The 18,712-nt window shown below is 42.2% G+C and overlaps 2 protein-coding genes and 1 long non-coding RNA gene across 18 annotated transcripts in view; 1 reads left to right on the plus strand and 2 right to left on the minus strand.

Annotated features, from left to right (window-relative positions):
* AMBRA1 (autophagy and beclin 1 regulator 1) overlaps positions 1-1,706 on the minus strand; it is a 179,886-nt gene extending 178,180 nt beyond the window's left edge. For 4 of the 16 annotated variants that reach the window (XM_082747524.1, XM_082747519.1, XM_082747523.1 and 1 more), the window contains exon 1: positions 1,426-1,677. The gene's annotated coding sequence lies outside the window, so the exon portion shown is untranslated. Of the gene's footprint in view, positions 1-1,206; positions 1,334-1,425 lie in introns of those variants that run through there. The other 12 variants (XM_082747532.1, XM_082747527.1, XM_082747530.1 and 9 more) reach the window with 7 other exon arrangements.
* LOC309873043 lies at positions 1,259-7,697 on the plus strand. Its single transcript, XR_014316168.1, has 2 exons — positions 1,259-2,287; positions 2,803-7,697. It is a non-coding gene; the product is annotated as an uncharacterized lncRNA (long non-coding RNA).
* Positions 7,698-8,073: 376 nt separating this feature from the next.
* HARBI1 (harbinger transposase derived 1) lies at positions 8,074-18,644 on the minus strand. Its single transcript, XM_082747788.1, has 3 exons — positions 18,527-18,644; positions 16,773-17,591; positions 8,074-10,018 (listed from the first exon to the last, which is right to left on the minus strand). The coding sequence occupies exons 2-3, from the start codon at positions 17,440-17,442 to the stop codon at positions 9,639-9,641; spliced, it is 1,050 nt and encodes a 349-aa protein (XP_082603914.1). The 5' UTR covers positions 17,443-17,591; positions 18,527-18,644; the 3' UTR covers positions 8,074-9,638.
* Positions 18,645-18,712: the final 68 nt, after the last annotated feature.

Raw genomic sequence — 18,712 nt, forward strand, 5'->3', positions numbered from 1 at the left:
AAAAATAGAGGAACAATAACCTTTCCAAAACTCATAAGAATTCTAAAATTGTTTTTAAAAAAATTGACTTGTATAGTTTCCACCTAAGAACTAGAAATTTAGTCTATTTTCTCTTAAAACCACTGTCCTACTGATTCTACATACTATGGAAATACTTATTCAACCTAGAATGACCTCTAGTCTGAATTTTTTTTTTTTCAACAAAGTAGCTACACAAATTAGGATGGAGACACTGAATCCAATGAAAATAAAATGAATAAGAACACTTAGTCCCCAAAGTTTCCAAGTTAGGGGAGAAAAGGAAAACACAATGGAGCTGCTGGAATTTTAACTTTCTATTTAAATATATCAATATTTGAATGATTCTTACACACAACCTTTTAAACTCTAGTATATGCATAACTAAACCACTAATCAAATATAACAAAACTGTTCCAAAGGCAACTCCTTGGGTTTCTTCTGGATTCTTCCTAGAAAGCAAACTCTGAAGACAAATATCTGATTTCAAAATCTTGACCATCCTGTCGGACATTAACCACTTAACAGCATAATTGGAAGACTTTCACTGAGCATAAACTGAGGGGAAGAAGAAATAAGTATCAACCAGAAAGCAAACTGGACAGCAAACGAAATTTTCTATCAAGAAACAAAACTGTCATTGCTATTCTCACGAAAATGATGCAGACTTTGACACGCAAAACCAGCATGCTCTCTTTACTTATGAAGTACCAGTGACAGAATCTGATTACCTAGGTAGGAAGGATCACAAACGACAAGTCACTGTGTGCATAAAGGGATAGGTAAACAGAAAAACAACAACAACAACAACAAAAAGCGAACTTGTAAATGACAAAAAGTAGACTTAAGGTGCATTTAAAGATCTGTTGGGGACATGGGGAAAAGTCAAGTACCAGAGCTCAGTCTCAGTTTCCCTACCCCAAAAAAGCAAGAACATGACACTTCGCTCAGAGTATCCAGGGGGCCATGTTGCACTTGCCTCCACCTATTCAAAGGTCCCTTCAAAGGCCGGACCCAGAGGGGGTCCCCAGCACAATTGAGTCATGACACCCGGAGCCTTGGGGGTGGGAAGGCGGGAGGAGAAACGGAGGGTCAAAGCGCGTAAAGCTCTATCTGTTCCTAGAAAGCGATTTTCCCCCCACACTAGGGGTGCCAACACCCGCCCAAGACCCAACACCCCCTCCCTACCGAACCGCACAGAGCAGCCCCAGCATCTCTCCCTCCTTCCGGCCTCTCCCTCAGTTCCCCGCCGCCTCTCCGACCGCGCCCCCGAACGCAAACGGGTAGCTCCTCCTCCGGCCGTGTCTCTGCCGCCGACCCGCCCGCCCACCCGCCGGCGCCAAGGTCTTCTCAACCCGCCGGCGGAAGGATGCCGGGCCGGGCCTCCCAGGCTCCTCCCGGGCCTACCTGCAAGACAGGCGGGGGCTCCGTCTGCAGCTCAGCGAGGGGATTCAGCCACCGACAGGAAAAAGAGGCAGGCAGGAAGCAAGGGGTCCGCTCTACCGACCAGCGGGAGAAAGCAGCCTGAGCGAGGGGCCTCGCGGTTAAGTCAGCCTTCGACCCGGCGCCGCCACCGCTCAGGAGACATCAAGCAAGAAGACGGCGCAAAAGATCACCGAATACACGAACGCCCCAGACATCATAGGAAGAGTGCCCAAGCAGTCGTTCAAGGAAGTCCAGTCGAGCGCCGAAAAACAGATCAGCTCCTACTCAAGGTCCGACTCCTGTTTAAGGCATGAATAAACAAACCCAGATCATAAACCATGGAGTAAAGTAGCCGGTGCTTCTGCCATTTTCTGTTTTGGTTGCCAGCTAAATTGTTTAGAGCACCGAAGTTTTTCTTGGCTGTTGAAGATCAAGTCATAGCACAATAATACTTGGCAGTTCAGCGACTACGTTATGGACTCCTAAGTGAGCAAGTGTGACTCTTAGTTTCCTCACGGACAGTGAGATAAATTAAAATAAATATACATATATATGACAGAGGCAGAAAGAGATAGTGAGAGAGAATCCAGACTGAGAAACAAAGTGAGTAATCTCTGTTAAAGCTCCACTTGGGCAAAGCATAGCAAAGAGTAGCTGGGAAAATTTCAGGGGGTTGTAGGCAGAACCTAAGGCAGGAAAAAAAAAATACACACATGCTTTTTAATTTTATTCCAAAGGCCTGAGACCACATTTTTACATAATGATAAAAATTCTTGGGGCGCTTGGGTGGCTCAGTGGGTTAAAGCCTCTGCCTTCCGCTCAGGTCATGATCCCAGGGTCCTGGGTTCGATCCCCGCATGGGGCTCTCTGCTCAGCAGGGAGCCTGCTTCCTTCTCTCTCTCTCTCTCTCTCTGCCTGCCTCTCTGCCTACTTGTGGTCTCTCTCTCTCTCTCTCTGTCAAATAAATAAATAAAATATTGGAAAAAAATTCTTGGGTCAGAACCTGACAAAGTTGACATTTTCATCCTCACCCCCCTTCTGAAGTCTCTTAGTAGACAAACTAATATGCTCAGCACAAATGTGGATTAATCTATGCAACCTAGGTCAATTCAATAAATCACATAGATCACTCCTTTTATGGGTTACCAAGTGTGGGCAACAATATAGTCCACCCTACCCCCTCCTAAGGAGGGAAAGAGGAGACTTGGACAGTAAAGATATGAAAAAGAAGTAAGATAGTCCCAGCCCTTAAGGAGCACATAATCTAATCAAAGTGAAAGACCTCATCTTTGGGGCACCTGGATGACTCAGTCAGTTAAGCGCCTGCCTTTGGCTCAGGTCATGATCCCAGAATCCTAGGATAGAGCCCAGGGATAGAGCCCCAAAACGGGTTCCCTGCTCAGCGGGAGCCTGCTTCTCCCTCTCCGTCTGCTGCTCCCCATGCTTGGCTCCCTCTTTCTCTCTCTGTCAAATAAGTAAAATCTTTGTAAAAAATCACATCTTTACAACATTAGCTTTACTTACGATTTATTATAATTTCTTAAAAATCATCTTCTTTAAGTCTGTAACAATATCTAGGGACAACTCATACATATAATACAGGATAAAACCAGCAGCCATAATATGAGGACAAAACACTGCGCTTTTGTTGTTTACTGTCGTTTGAAGGGAATTAAAAAATGAGTAAACATCATAGAAAATTTACAAAAGTTTTTAAAAAGAAAGAATTTAATAATCTGCTTCCAAAACACAAAGTTTTAATTTGTTCTTGTTCCCATTGAAAATATCCTATGTATGGGGCACCGGGTGGCTCAGTGGGTTAAGCCCCTGCCTTCGGCTCAGGTCATGATCTCAGGGTTTTGGGATCGAGCCCTGCATCGGGCTCTCTTCTCAGCAGGGAGCCTGCTTCCTCCTCTCTCTCTGCCCGACTGTCTGCCTACTTGTAATCTCTCTCTGTCAAATAAATAAATAAAATCTAAGGAAAAAAAAAAAGAAAATATCCTATGTAATGTTTTAAAGTTTAAGCAGATACAACATTGTTATTATTTTGCATTATATCATTTCCCTATTAAATCTTTAACAGTTATTTCTAACAACTGCACAATATTCCATTGAGAGGATATACTGACCTTGCCTCCCATTGTTGCAAATGCATGTTGCTTCCAAACGTTTTCTGTGTAATAGGTATTGCTACTTTTGGAAAGAGGCAGGTGTAACCTTTTTATTGATGATTAAGACCTATTGCACATAAAAAGAATAAGGTGGGAAGCGAGGTCGAGATTTATTTCTCTGTCACATAAAAAAAAAAATATCCAGAAATGCACAGCCTAGGATAAGGTGTGGCCATTTGTTGTCGGGGACCAGGCTTCCATCTTGTTGCTCTGACATCTTCAACAAGTGGCTTTCATCTCAGGTCCAAGACAGCTGTACAAGCTCTAGACACCAGGTCAACATTCCAACCAGCAGGAAGCTGAAAGGAGAAAGGCATGTCTCCCACCATAAAGGCGTATCTTGAAAATAGCACAGGACATTCCCACTTATATTCCACTGGCCAGAATTTAGTCACATAGTCACACATAACTGGGAATTAGTGTTTATCCTGGGCAGTTCGCAAAGTCAGGGGCCAAAGAATACTAAGTGCCGACTAAATAAGTAGTCTCTGCCACATTCCTGAAGCCAGATGAGAAGCAGCAAATAGACTTTCCTTTGCTGTCACCCGGGGCTGAGTTTCTATTCCCAGAATACATGTTTTAGAGAAGCTTCCTTCTTAGAAAGGCTCGTGGGGCATAGGATCTAAAGCTACAGCCCTAATTCAAACTTGACCCAAATAACAACATAATTTTGAAAGCTTGATTTCAGTGAGAAAAACTAAAGAAACTAATTTCAAGGCTACAAGAAATTTTCAGTCTTTCAAATATCAGAGACTTCTATTTTGGGAAAAAACACTGGAAGTTTATGCAAATATGAATCAGGGGCACCTGGGTGGCTCAGTGGGTTAGGTAATCCTGGGATCAAGCCCTGCACTAGGCTCCCTACTCAATGGGGAGCCTGCTTCTTCCTCTTCTTCTGCCATTCCCCCTGCTTGTGCTCATGTGCTCTGTCAACTAAATGGATAAAATCTTTTTTAAAAAATCTAAGATCATCACCTAAAAATGGAGATATTTGAGAAGCTGAGGCTTAACTGCTCTGTGAAACCATGGGAAAGATGGCTTATTCTGCAGGCAGAGTTGCATCTCTATAGATAGATTTCTCTAGAGAACTGTTTTTTTACAAGTGTGGATTTAAGCTTCAGTGTGACAGTAAACTACTGCTTGCTCTTATGGGAGTCAATTTGGACAGAAGAGTAGATTACAAGAGATCCAGAATTGAAATCCTCAAGCCTACAGGAATCTCTCCTTACAGTGGAGAAAGACTTAAAAAGAAAGAAACCAGGTGGGCAGAGTAAAGATCATACTGGGTTATATCACTGATGCTTACATATTGGTGTTACAATTCAACAATTAATTCTTTTAAAAGTATATTTATTTATTTGAGAGAGAGAGAGAGAAAGAGAGAGAGAAAGCACGAGCAAGGAGAGGGAGAAGCTAAGAAACAAGGTCTCTATTTTGTATGGTTTGAAATTGGTACACTGGCAATGACCCAATATTGTGGTTTTCTCTTAATATATCCTTGACTTTGCTGTCTTGAAACATCTAAACATCGAACCTGATGTGGGGCTCAATCCCAGGACCCTGGGATCACGACCTGAGCCCAAGGCTTAACCAATTGAGCCCACCCAGGCGCCCCTTAAGGATTCATTCTTTTTTTTTTTTCTCAACAATTCATTCTTATATTGATTACTGATTATTGGATTCTGATTGGATTCCCCTGGGGGAGCCACCCCCTTGAAGATAGGATGATGCTTTCCCTGAAGTAGGGTGACCATCTGTCCCAGTTTGCTGAGGACTAGGGGTTTCCCAGGACAAAGAACTTTCAATGCTAACACTGCAATAGCTCTGGGCAAACCAGGACAGCTGGTCCCCCTAAGAATGGATTTAAGCCACTGCCAATCACATGGGAGGAACTTGTAAAGACTAAGCCAGGAAAAGAGGATTGGGACATGTAGACATGGGGGAATTGCCTGGGATAAAGAGTGAAAGGAGAGAAAAGGAGAGAAGGGGAGAAAATATTTCCTTATATTGGCTCTGGGCTCTAAACAACATCTACTACACTCTGCATGGTAGAAATTGGCCCTGAACTCTGTAGCAGCCCCGTGCGTCATCTTATTAGGAATTCCAGGAAGAGGAATTGGGCCTTGAGCAGCCAAAATGATGAGCCAGTTGTAGGTTTTGCTGTTCCAGTTCTGTTCTGTTCTTTTGTAGCCTGATCTCATGGTACTGTGGGTTAATGTGCACACTTTGGGTTGGATAGTAAAATAGAAGCAAGGTAAAGATACAGAAGCAGCACAGGGAAGGAGAGAGATTCCAGAACAGCAGGTAATCATTCACAGTAGAATTACAGAAGACGCTTCCTTCTTTGGAATTATTTATACAGGGTAAATACTCAGTGGTACAATTGGATTGAAATGGATGAACATATTAAGACTCTAGAACGACAAAGAAATCAGCCCTTTCATAAAGACAGCCCTCTATATAAGGATTAAGATCTCAAGAGAATGATAGATCCTTAATGATTTGTGGGCAAACATGGAGATTCCTTTCAAATGGACTTTGTTTGTTTGATGTGCTAACTTATGATTTCAAGGTCTAATTTCCTTGCTCCTTTTTAGTATCCAGAGATCTCATCACCCTTATTGGATTATCACAAAGGGGGTTTAGAGTGTAGTCATTAAAAAAAAAAAAAAAAAAAAAAAAAAAAAGCCTGTGAATTTGATGTATTAGGGAACTGAAGTTGAAGTATTCCCAGCATCCAGCTAGTACTTTCCCTTCTTTCCTGCATTGCCATTCTTAGAGTCATCTTATTCTTACTTTTGTTATCTCTTATTCTCACCACTTTGTAAAATTTGGGCTGGACCTAGAAAGCAATACAGGTCCTGAGGACATGTGCCTGCACAACGATTAAGTTTCCTTGATTTCTTATTTTCTTGTCCTCCTCCTAAATTCCCCCTCTAATGCCAGGGACAGCGATTGCCAAGCTCAGTCGCTGAGTTGTTTTCAATTTATCATTTCAGGTCAGGATACAATCACCATATGTCTGTTATCTGTCTAGCTTCTATTTTACTCCTCTCCCCACCACCTCCTGTATGTCTTCAATATATGACCCCATTAGTCTAAACTTAGATTAATTTGCTATATATCCTTTATTGTCCAAGGGTCAGGAAAGGAGCTCCATCTATGTTCAGTTCATTTTAAACAAAGAATGTGGGGCACCTGGGTGGCTCAGTTGGTTGAGGAACTGCCTTCGGCTCAGGTCACGGTCCTGGAGTCCTGGGATCGAGTCCCGCATCGGGGTCCCAGCTCCATGGGGAGTCTGCTTCTCCCTCTGACCTTCTCGCCTCTCATGTTCTCTCTCACTGTCTCTCTCAAATAAATAAATAACATATTTTTAAAAAAATAAAGAATGTGTTTAAGATTTCTATTTCGTATAATTTGAAATTGGCAAACCAGTGATGACCCAATATTGTGGTTTTTCTCTTAGTATATTCTGGGACTTTGCTGTCTTGAAACATCCAAGGGCAAATCTGGAAAACTCCTATGCTGACCAGATGGCATCATCTCTGGGAAGATGAAGCTTACATAAGACAGACATAATCCTTGATTCTTTCCCAAAACTGTAGCAAGGAGATACTAAAAATCCACAATAAGGACCTCAAGAGAAGACTTCACAGGCGCTTATAAAAAGCCCTTAGGAGCAAACCCTTGGTAATTTGAAAGTACAGACCCTAATCCCACCCCTCGATCGTTTTGGGGAAATGGTAACTAAGGACTGAAAAAATCCTGGCCTGTAAAAATTCATGCTGAAAGATTAAGGAAATAGATTTGAACAGTTATTCTGTGGAATTATTAGGAAATAAAATACTTCCAGAGAAAAACACTGCCAGCCAATATTCAGTGGGTTCAGCACTCAGAAATTATCTTTGGTGTGCAAATAATAGACTTGAAATTGCTTTTGAAATCTCTCCAAGACTGTCCCTCCCACTCAGGCTTCATGTTACCATCTAGTGAGTTGAGTTGTGAAAAGCCCCAATTTTCCTTTAAGGTAGTTTTTTTTTTTTTTTTTTTTTTTTTAAGGCTAAAATGCCAGGCATTTTCAAAGCTCACACTCCACCTTGCATGATGCGGATGGCAGTCACCCTTTCCTCATTCGAGATGCACAAAAGAACCAAAACTCTGTAGGGAAAAGTACCCATCTCAGGAAACCTGGAAAGACTTAAAATTAAAATATTGCCTCATGAGGGAGACAAAGCAAGCTTGGTCACAGGTCAGATTTTACAAAGGAAAAATATGTAACAGGGCACCTCTGTTGCACAGTGAGTAGAATTAACACTCCCAGCACCTCCCTGTGGTCCATTCTCATCTCCATGACGTCATTGAACATGCCGAGCTCAACGTCCTGCCAAATGGACCCACTCTTTATAGAGTAGGATGATGACGGGAAATAGCATTTGGAGTAGAAATAAACAGCAGATAATAACCCATAATTGTTTTTAATCGTGGGGATGAGTCACCCTCAATTTATTTCCAAATTTCTTCTGTCATCAGCTGTTCATTTCTTTACTTTGAAAATCACCAGATTAACACTGCCAAAGGCAGGTAGGAAATGATCCAAGAGGACAATTCTGAAGTATCACATGGTGAGCTGATGATAAACTGGGAACAAGGAGCGCCTGGGTGGCTCAGTTGTTAAGCGTCTGCCTTTGGCTTGGGTCATGATCCCAGGGTCCTGGGATGGAGCCCTGCACTGGGCTCCCTGTTCGACGGGAAGCCTGCTTCTTCCTCTCCCACTCCCCCCGCTTGTGTTCCCTCTCTCCCTCTCTGTGTCAAATAAATAAATAAATCTTTAAAAAAAAAAAAAAAGATGAAAAAGAAAAAAAGAAACTGGGAACAAGACAATCCTCAGGAAAGTCTCTTTTTTGTCCCAGCAAAGGCACCAAAGTGTGAACCTAATTCACACATTCATTATTCCAATCAGGTTATTTTTATATCAGCGTAATTTTAGAATAAGACTTGATGGAAGATTATTTATTTTTTGGGAAATTCTGTCCATCACTTTGCACACAAGATATTCAAGTAGGTCTAGCACCAAAATTCATTTCACACCAAGAAATTATGTCTTTTTTACTGCTTTTGCAATGCCTTCTTTATTCCCTAAGTCTTCCTTCTACTCAAGGAATTTCAAAGCAGAATGGCCAAACATTCTAACATCATGGGTGTAAAAAATGTGATTTGTTTAGATGTGAGCTGTCAAAACCTGGGTGAGTCTCCTCTGCCCATCAATCTATCAGGTTTTTAGATCTGTGAAGTGTAAGCTTGCTATTTTATCTACATTTGTCTTCTTTAAGCTGATTGGGTTCTTAAACCAATTTAGCCTCTAAATCCTTCTCTGGTTTGGAAAGAGGACATTGGAGTCCAGATGTTTTCCCTAGAAACCAGGTCCAAGTCACAGTCCAACTACTGCAGAAAGACTAGAGATGGAGGCTTCAGGCTGTACCTAACATCCTCTTAAAAACACAAAGCTGAAAACTCAAGATTAGTAGCCACTTTGGTCAGAAGACCATTCCCTAACTTAAATTTGCTCTTTACACTTGCCTCAGATGATGCCTATACAGGCAGCAAAGTAGGAAAGCTAAAATCCCATCCAGTAATTTAGGGCAAACGAATATTGTTTTCATTTGAAATCTCTAGACAATTAAATAAAAAACATTCTGGCTGACTGCCGTTTCCCCCTTTGCTTTGATTTTGTAGGCAAAATCATAAATGTCTGCTGCTAGTGAATTTTCAATCACTCCACAACCTGGAGTTGAGTGGGTAGTAGGGAACTATTGGCTTGGTTTTGGTTTAGCTAATGTATTTGCAAATGAGTCGGGATATTCTGGCACAGCCATAACCCTTCTAAAACACAAAGATTAAATGTCAATTTGTGACAAGTGTCCACATACGCAATCATGCTAGATGATGGAACTCTGCAGGGGGTGGTGAGGCAGAAAGTTTGTCACAACTCCTTCTGGGAAATTTCCCTCCCCTCCACCTCTCACATTAGCTAAAATGAGTGAGCATCAGCTCCTGACGGATTCGATCAGCCTCCAGGTCCAAGGACTCCATGTGTTCATACTCTTCTTCAGGGGGCTGTTCCATGGGTCCTGTCATTGGAGAGGACCAAACATCCATCCCATGCTCCAGGGAGATGTTGTGGAGGACACAACAAGCCAAGATAATGTGGCTGGACTTCTCTGGTGAGTACTGCAGCGCTCCCTTGGATCCATCCAGGCAGCGAAATCGGGAGCAGAGGGTTCGGAAAGTCTTCTCAATCACACTGTGAGTTGCAGAATGGGCCATATTATAGCGATATTCGGCTGGGGTTTCAGGAATGTGAAGGGGGGTCATGAGCCAAGTACGCAGAGAGAAGGAACTGTCACCTGTGGGGGAAGGTCCATAGAAATCGTAAATCATCCTAACTGGAATACAAACAGAAATGAAAATCCAGGAACATATACACAGAACGGATAAGAAAATGCAAAAGACTCTGGAGGCACTGTGCCCCAGAAAAACCAAGAGGGAAATGATATGGTAAAAAGAAGGCATGCCAGGATCACGAGAAGGAAGACAGAGGTCTTGGCTGGAAATATTCTTGTTAAAACCAACAGAGAAAAAAGGCTGATAGCTTAAAAAAGAAAGGGCGGGGTGCTTTGGTGGCTGGGTCAATTAACAGGCTGCCTTCGGCTCAGGACATGATCCCAGGGCCTGGGTTCGAGCCTGCAGAATTCTCCCTTCTCCCTCTGCAGCTCCCCCTACTTGTGTTCTCTCTCTCTCTCTCTGTCAAATAAATAAATAAATAAATAAGATCTTTAAAAACAAACAAACAAATAAATAAAAGGGGTTGGGGGGAGCCAAGCCTGAGAAAATGTGGGGAGAACGTGAAGGCACTTAAGGAAATGAAATTCCCGGATTTTCTGAACTCAGAGATACTGTTTTTTAATAAAAGGTTAGTAAGAACAATCATATAGCAAGCCAATCTTCAAAATCTCCAAAGAGAAAAAGTGCAAGAAAAGAGAATTCAGCCAGGAGAGCTCAAAACCCTTGTGAGGAAAATTTCTAACTTTACCATTAAAGAGTCAGATCCGGAAAGCACTACCTCGGGATTTCAGAGTATTTCATGGAAAACAATCATTCATTCTCCCCGTACTAAGAACAGTAAAATAAAAGTCCCAGTGCCTGTGGCACAGATCAGAACTCAGGTGTTCCTAGATATTACAATCACTAGAACAATGCCTGTGTAACAGAGGAACTGGTATAATTTCACTTTAACAAGGAAAGCATACATATAATGATACAAATAGTAACAGTGATAAGGAAATCAAATCAGAAGTCAATTAAAATAATATACATGGGCGCCTGGGTGGCTCAGTGGGTTAAGCCGCTGCCTTCGGCTCAGGTCATGATCTCAGGGTTCTGGGATCGAGTCCCGCATCGGGCTCTCTGCTCAGCGGGGAGCCTGCTTCCTCCTCTCTCTCTCTACCTGCCTCTCTGCCTGCTTGTAATCTCTCTCTGTCAAATAAATAATAAATAAAATCGTTAAAAAAAAAAAATAATAATAATATACAGAGGCATTTTCCTAAGGTGACTTCCTTGTCAAATGATCTCTGACAGTGCTAAGAACAAAATAACGCTCAAGACTGGGATGCAATGTCCTGTTACAACAGTACAATGTTTCTGTGGTGCTTAATTGTCCTGACTCACTACAGCTGACAGATGAAATGTCTCACACAGAGGCACAACCCCTTAGAAATCTGAGACAAAGAGGCTCTCGGAGTACTAACTTGCACAATGGCTGTGTTCCTGACCCACTATCAGTTTTGGTAAATAGTTATGGATTTTTCAGAGTCTAGGCCCTGTTCCAAAACACACAGGACTCCTTTCTTTCAGGAGCTTACATTTTTTAAGTACTAGATCAACTTTATTTAAAAAAATTTTTATGGAGTCGCCTGGGTGGCTCAGTGGGTTAAAGCCTCTGCCTTAGGCTCAGGTCATGATCCCCAGGATCCTGGGATCAAGCCCAGCATCGGACTCTCTGCTCAGTGGGAAGCCTGCTTCCTCCTCTCTCTCTGCCTGCCTCTCTGCCTACTTGTGATCTCTGTCAAATAAATAACAAAATCTTAAAAAAAAAATTTATGTTTTTACTTATACATAATTGACATATAACATTGTACGTACTGGAATGTTGTTAAATAGTTAATAAGTCTCATGATATTTTCAATTTTTACATTTAGTTGACTTTCCCCCCAAGTACGACCTATTTTACTTGAACTCACACCTACTAAATACTAAACTTAAGAAACTGATGCTGTAAATAATAATGAAAATGATATCAGTGACTCATTAAATACCTACTATGTAGCATGCATTGATCTAGGCACTTTGAATGTATTATCTCTTATTATCCAATCCCAACCCTGCCAGGTAGGATATTATTGAACTAATTCTACCAATGAGAAAATCAAAATATCAGTAGCCATCCTGTGATATGCCACGCAAAGGAAGCAGAAGGAGCTAGTCACTAAATGCTAATGTCAGACTCAAGGGTCACAAAAACAATGGTGTAATGCTGTAGGAGAGTAAGACAAACATTTACGGTGAATGCCAAAGGACAGAGATACTAAATGGTATTAGTTGAACATTTCTCTATGGAACAGTATGAGCCTTAACTGGGGAGACATAAAGGATAAGCTAGTTAATGCAGACCTTTTATAACATGCCCCATGGTCATTAACTGATTCTAATCCAAGCACCACTGGAAAACAGACACTCAGGAGGGGATTAGGATCAGAACTGCTAAACAGATTACAACTGCTTACATGATCAGTCATCCACAAGACATTCTGGCAGATCTTACCCAAAGCTGCTTAACAAGACCAGACCAAGAGCTGAAGAAGTAAGAACTCAGGCTGAATTCTTTGTAGGAGCAGGTACATTTAAAGAAGAGGAATAAGGTAATGCAGTTCTGAAGGGACAGATGAGAATGAGGAGATGAAGGGATGACACCATGGTAAAAATATGCTAAAAAAAAATTCAGAGGCTCCTATATATCCCTCCTTTGATAGAAACACTATTCTGAATTTTATGTTTGTCATTTCTCTGCATTTGTTTATATTGTATCTAAGTAGCATAATATTGTTCTTGGTTGTAAACTTTATCAAAATGATTTCCTACTAAAAACAAAACATAAACCTAAAAAAAAAAAAAAACCACAAAGGGAATTATAGTCAATTCTACATTTGGCAAATTTAGAACTATTTCACAAATCTGATGCGTGTTAAGATACGATCAGCCATCTTAACTTTTTTAACATCTTGTTATCCTCATAATCCTGCCAGTCTTCCCCTAAAATATTACCCTCTTATCCAACACATCCTTTAGATACCAGTGTTTTACAAACTTATCAATTTGTACGAATCACTTGAGGCACCTGTTAAAAATGGATGTCTAGATTCTTTTCTTAACAATTCTCATTCCCAAAGTTTAAAGTGGGGCCCAGTGATGTGTATTTTTAATAAATTCCCCAGATGACTCTCTTGATCTGGAAAATTTGTGAAACCCTTACAAGTTCAGGGGTCTTCAAACTAGTTTTCCTGATAGAGATAATGGAGGATTTGCAAGGGAATATATGCTAGAACTGCTAGCTGTACTAATCAATTTCCACATGGGTATACTTTTCCCCGCCCTAGTGCCTACCATATAGCCTGATACCAAAATTGGCCTTAATAAATATTTGTTAAATGTTGTTACCATATCCATCTCTCTCATTTCTACCCTTCCTGTAAAAAGGGTAATCAAAAAAGTAATAAAAATTAAAAAAAAAAAAAAAAGTAATAAAAATTTATCAGAGTTGGGGTGCCTGGCTGGCTCAGTCAGTAGAGTATGTGACTCTTGATTTTGTCATGAGTTCAAGTTCTAAATAGGGCGTAGAGCCTACCTTTAAAAAAAAATTGTCAAGAGTTTTCCCTTATTTCCAATTATGTCCTGTAAAAAACCTCAAAAAACTAAAGCCATATTTCCAACTGAATCTGGGGTCCCAACGTGTGAAGGAAAAGAGAGTAAGTAATTCCTACATGACCTTGAAGTCCTTAACAGAGAGACTATTTGCCAAATAGACTTAATTCTTCATGTGACCTACTTCTAAAAGTTAACCACAATTGGCATCTGTGTGGCTCTCTTAGTTAAGCATCTGCCTTTGGCTCAGGTCATGATCCCAGCCAGGGTCCTGGGATCAAGCCCTGCATCGGGCTCTCTGCTTCTCCCTCTCCCTCTGCCTATCTGTGGGCTCTCTCCCTGTCGAATAAATAAATTAAATAAATAATCTTTTTAAAAAATTAACAAACGTTAACCACAAGTGACTTAGATATTCTGTGCCTTAATTTCCTCCTCCATAAACATGTTGATATCAGTATTTAACTTTTCAAAAGTTTTTATAACAATTAAGTGAGACAACCCAATGCAAACTGCTTACGACATTGCCTGACAAGTTCTGAGCGCTCAGCATGTTTTAGCTGGCTTTATAGTAAGGTACCAAAGTCATTTTCCATAAGAAATGAGCTTGGTGGTTCGGTCAGTTAAGTGTCTGACTCTTGGTTTCGGCTCAGGTCATGATGTGGGGGGTGGCAGGGACTGATCCCTGCTCAGCAGGAAGTTCTGCTTCTCCCTCTCCCTCTGCTCCTCCTTGTGCTCTTGCTTGTGTTCTCTCTCTCTTGCGTTCTCTTTCAAATAAATAAATAAATAATCTTAAAAAAAGAAAAAAAAAGAAATTTGAAAGTTCAAAAAAGGCACAAGGTAGGATTTTTTTTTTTTTTTTAAGATCCTGGAATCAGGACCCTGAGCTGAAGACAGATGGCCTAACTGAGATGCCCAGGAGCTCCCACACAAGGTAGGATTAAGAAAAAGGTCCAGAGGGATAAAGAGAAGGGGGTACACTAATAACAGAAGACAGAAGGAACAACTCAAGAAAACCACTGAGTTCCAAGACATCACACATAGTACCCTGGCAGCTCTACTTCATTGTGACAGCAGTCTCTTCCCACTTGGAACAATTAAAGAATATTAAAAAGGAATAATTTCTGAGCGTCTACTGCATGTTAAATACTGTTATGAGGACACACAGTGCAGATATGATCCCTGGTTTGAAAGAGAGGTCTTCCAATCCTTCATGTTTCTTTTCATCTCTCACATAACATGTTGTATAGAAGATAACTTTTATTCTGTTGCTTACATAATAGTCAGCTTTAGAACAAACAAACGCACACAGAGAACCAAGCTGCCAAGATTAAGGATATTATCACTGTTACCCAACTATATTTCTCCCAGCTATGCAGTCAGCCCAGTTTGCATTGATCCATTTTGAATGGGTTCTTGTCCTACTTATGTCACTAAGTCAGGCTTCCCAATGGCACTTGGGCAGATCTGTCAAGTGAGCTCCCACGAGAACTGTGGAAGTGCACTGTCTGCTATCATTCTTTTTTTTTTTTTGAAGATTTTATTTATCTGAGAGACAGCAAGCTAGAACTGAGGGAGCACAAGCAGGGCGAGGTCAGTGGGGAGAGGGAGAAGCAAACTCCCTGCTAAGTAGGGAGTCCAACTTGACTTGGGGCTCAATCCCAGGACCCCAGGATCTTGACCTCAGCCGAATGCAGATGCTTAACCAACTGAGCCACCCAGGTGCCCTGCTATCATTTTCATATAGATATCATAATAACAGTAACCGATGACAAGTCTTATATTTGTACAATACTCTATAATGAACTCTCACATATATCACCTAGTCCTACCAATAGATATTACTGCAGTTGGCATTATTATTTTTTTTATCTTTTTTTTTTTTAAAGATTTTATTTATTTATCAGGGGGGGGGGGAGAGCGAGCACAGGCAGACAGAATGGCAGGCAGAGGCAGAGGGAGAAGCAGGCGCCCCGCTGAGCAAGGAGCCAGATATGGGACTCGATCCCAGGACACCGGGATCACGACCCGAGCCGAAGGCAGCTGCTTAACCAACTGAGCCACCCAGGCGTCCCAGCATTATTATTTTTTTAATAAAGATTTTATTTATTTTATTTATTTTAAAGATTTTTATTTATTTATTTGACAGAAATCACAAGCAGACAGAGATGCAGGCAGGGAGAGAGGAGGAAGCAGACTCCCTGCTGAGCAGAGAGCCCAAGTCGATGTGGGGCTCGTTCCCAGGACCCTGAGATCATGACCTGAGCCAAAGGCAGAGGCTTTAACCCACTGAGCCACCCAGGCTCCCCAGAGATTTTATTTATTAAACAGAGAGAGAGATCCGGAGTAAGCAGAGCAGCAGGCGGTGGGGGGGGGGGGGGGTGCTTGCGGAGAGCAGGCTTCCCGCTGAGCAGAGAGCCTGATGTGGGGCTTGATCCCAGGACCCTGAGATCATGACCTGAGCTGAAGGCAGAGGCTTTAGACCACTGAGTCACCCAGGCGCCCCTGTTGGCATTATTTTTAACATTTTACACATGATAAAAATTAAGGCTCAGTTGAAGAGATCTATTATATTTAACCACATCTGTCCTTATTAAGAACTTCAGCTGTATTAAAGGGGAATGTTTTTGTAGGGTTGTTGTTGCTCCTGTTTCCAACTACAAAACACTGCTGCAGCTTAACTTTATTTCCCATCACCAGTGTTTCTACTTATGACCATATGTCTCAAGATAAATCCTTAGAAGTGAGGCTCTGGACCAAGTATTGTGTTTTTAAACTTTAATAAAATGTCCTTTAAGTGTTCTTTTTTTTTTAAATTAAGACTCAGAGAGGGGCGCCTGGGTGGCTCAGTGGATTAAAGCCTCTACCTTCGGCTCAGGTTATGATCCCAGGGTCCTGGGAAGGAGCCCCGCATCGCATTGGGCTCTCTGCTCAGCAGGGAGTCGGCTTCCTCCTCTCTCTCTGCCTGCCTCTCTGCCTACTTGTGATCTCTGTCTGTCAAATAAATAAATAAAATCTTTAAAAAAAAAAAAAAAAGAAGAAGAAGACTCAGAGTTCTCACCTGAGGTCTCATTAAAAAAAAGAACAGGACTGAGACTCAGGTCTATAGATTCTCAAATTTCATTCTGCTCTGTTACATCATTTTTCTGTGGCTACAAAATGAAGCGTGTGCACCTGAAAACTTACCAAGCAGCCAGCTATCTTTGTGTATTCCAGCTTCGAAATGACTACTGAGGGAAGACTGCTGCAGCACAGCATAGTCCTGGAGGCTGCCTGGCCAGTTGGTCTCCACAGTCATTAGTGCCCCTCTAATGTCACACACCATCAGGCAGTTTAAAGAATGTAGTCCTTTGCGGTTCACATAGGAAAGGTCTTCAGCATTCGGTGCCTTGATTGCCACATGGATACAGTCAACCACCCCTATAACCCCTGGCATCCCGGCTAACCCATAGAATTCATCCTTTAGAGCCTGCACGGAGGTTTCATCTGCTGGAAAGCGAATGAACTGTGTGGCTCTTTCCACAAGTGCTTCGGTGACATTGGCAACACAGCGACTCATAGATGCCTGACTGATTCCAATAGCATCTCCCATCCGAGTCTGGAAGGAACCTGAAGTATAGAAGCCCAGTGCTGCAAGGATCTGTGTCTCTGGGCTAATAGCTCTGGATCTCTGAGTAGGTCTAGAAAGACTTGCCCCCAAGAGCTCCACCAAGTAATAAATGAACTGTCGAGGAAACCCATACATGGACATCAAGTATTCATCAGTCACGTCATCCAGCTTAAAGCGGTCCAATGTCCGGTGACCTCGGCCATAGAGCAAGAGATCACAGTCAAGTACTGTTATTGGTATAGCCATGGTACATGTAAATGTGATTTCTCCTTCCCTCTGCTACTTTTCCTGAATTCCTCTCAGTGAAGATGTTGGTGCAAGAAGGTATTTAAAGAAGTGTCAGAATTCAGCAGTTAACCATCAGTTAAATGGCTCTGGCATTTGTAATCTTCTCTCTGTAAAGGTTAAAAGAAAAAAAGCATTAGAAACCGACCAAAGACTTTAAAGTGATTCAAAGGCTACAACAGCTCCTTTTCTCAAACTTCAATCTGTCCAGGCAAAAGGTGCTATACCTGTAAATCTGGGTTTTGCTCCACTAACACATGGCTGCATGAAATACTCACGTGGTTTGAAAGATAATGGGAGTTGTTTTGTATGTAGCAGAGCAGCTCCCTCAACCCTACAGTCTGAAGAAAGGAAGGAAGGAAGAAAGGAAAGAAGGAAGGAAAAGAAAATGTGGGATGATTTTGATGGCTCACTTAATGCTTGACATTTGAACCCCAAGAGCACAAGATTAATGGAGGAGGGGCACCTGGCTGGCTTAGAACCAAGTGGAGGGTCTCTTCATCTCTGGGTTTTAACTTCCAGCTCCATGTTGGATGTAGAGATTACTTAAAAATAACATCTTAAAAAAAAAAAGATTAATGGAGGCGATAGCGTAATTATTCATAAAGTAGAAGAGGTCTGCACTTAACTATACAGGCCACAAACTGGTTGACGTAAGTCTTAACTACGCGGGTCAGGAATTAGTCACGCCTGGTTTAATTACCCAAACCTTTTGGCTCCACGGGGTAAGTACGAGAGGGACGTGTGGGGTGCTCAAACCAGTCTAGCAAGACAGGTGTGGGCAAAAAACTGCCCGCAATCCAGCCCGGTGGACACAGATCGTGTGCTCGAACAACAAGCCATGTCTTCTCCCCACGAAATCCAAATCGTGAGGCTGAGGCCCAGGAAGCACGAAAGCCCAGACAGGTTAGAAAAAAAGCGCAAAAGAGGCTAGATGAGTTAGAGCTGGGAGGCGACTCGGCCACTTATAAAAGGTGCCTTAGAAAAGATACTTAGAAATCTGATTGCGCCGGCCACTCAAAGCCAGCGAAGGCCCGTCACCCACCTCTCCGAGGCTGCGGCGTTACTGGCAGCATTTCCCACCCACCCAGCCGGTCCGGCCCTGCACTGGAACCAGCGACCTCGGACTGGTCGCCACGCCGCTCACCATAGGCACCGCCCCCTCGCGTCAGCGGTCTCCCCACGCCGCGTCCTCACAGCCGCTTCCGCGGCAGCGTGAGGTTCGACGGCG

Source organism: Mustela nivalis (genome assembly GCF_964662115.1).
Source record: "Mustela nivalis genome assembly, chromosome: 9".
Taxonomy (NCBI): domain Eukaryota; kingdom Metazoa; phylum Chordata; class Mammalia; order Carnivora; family Mustelidae; genus Mustela; species Mustela nivalis.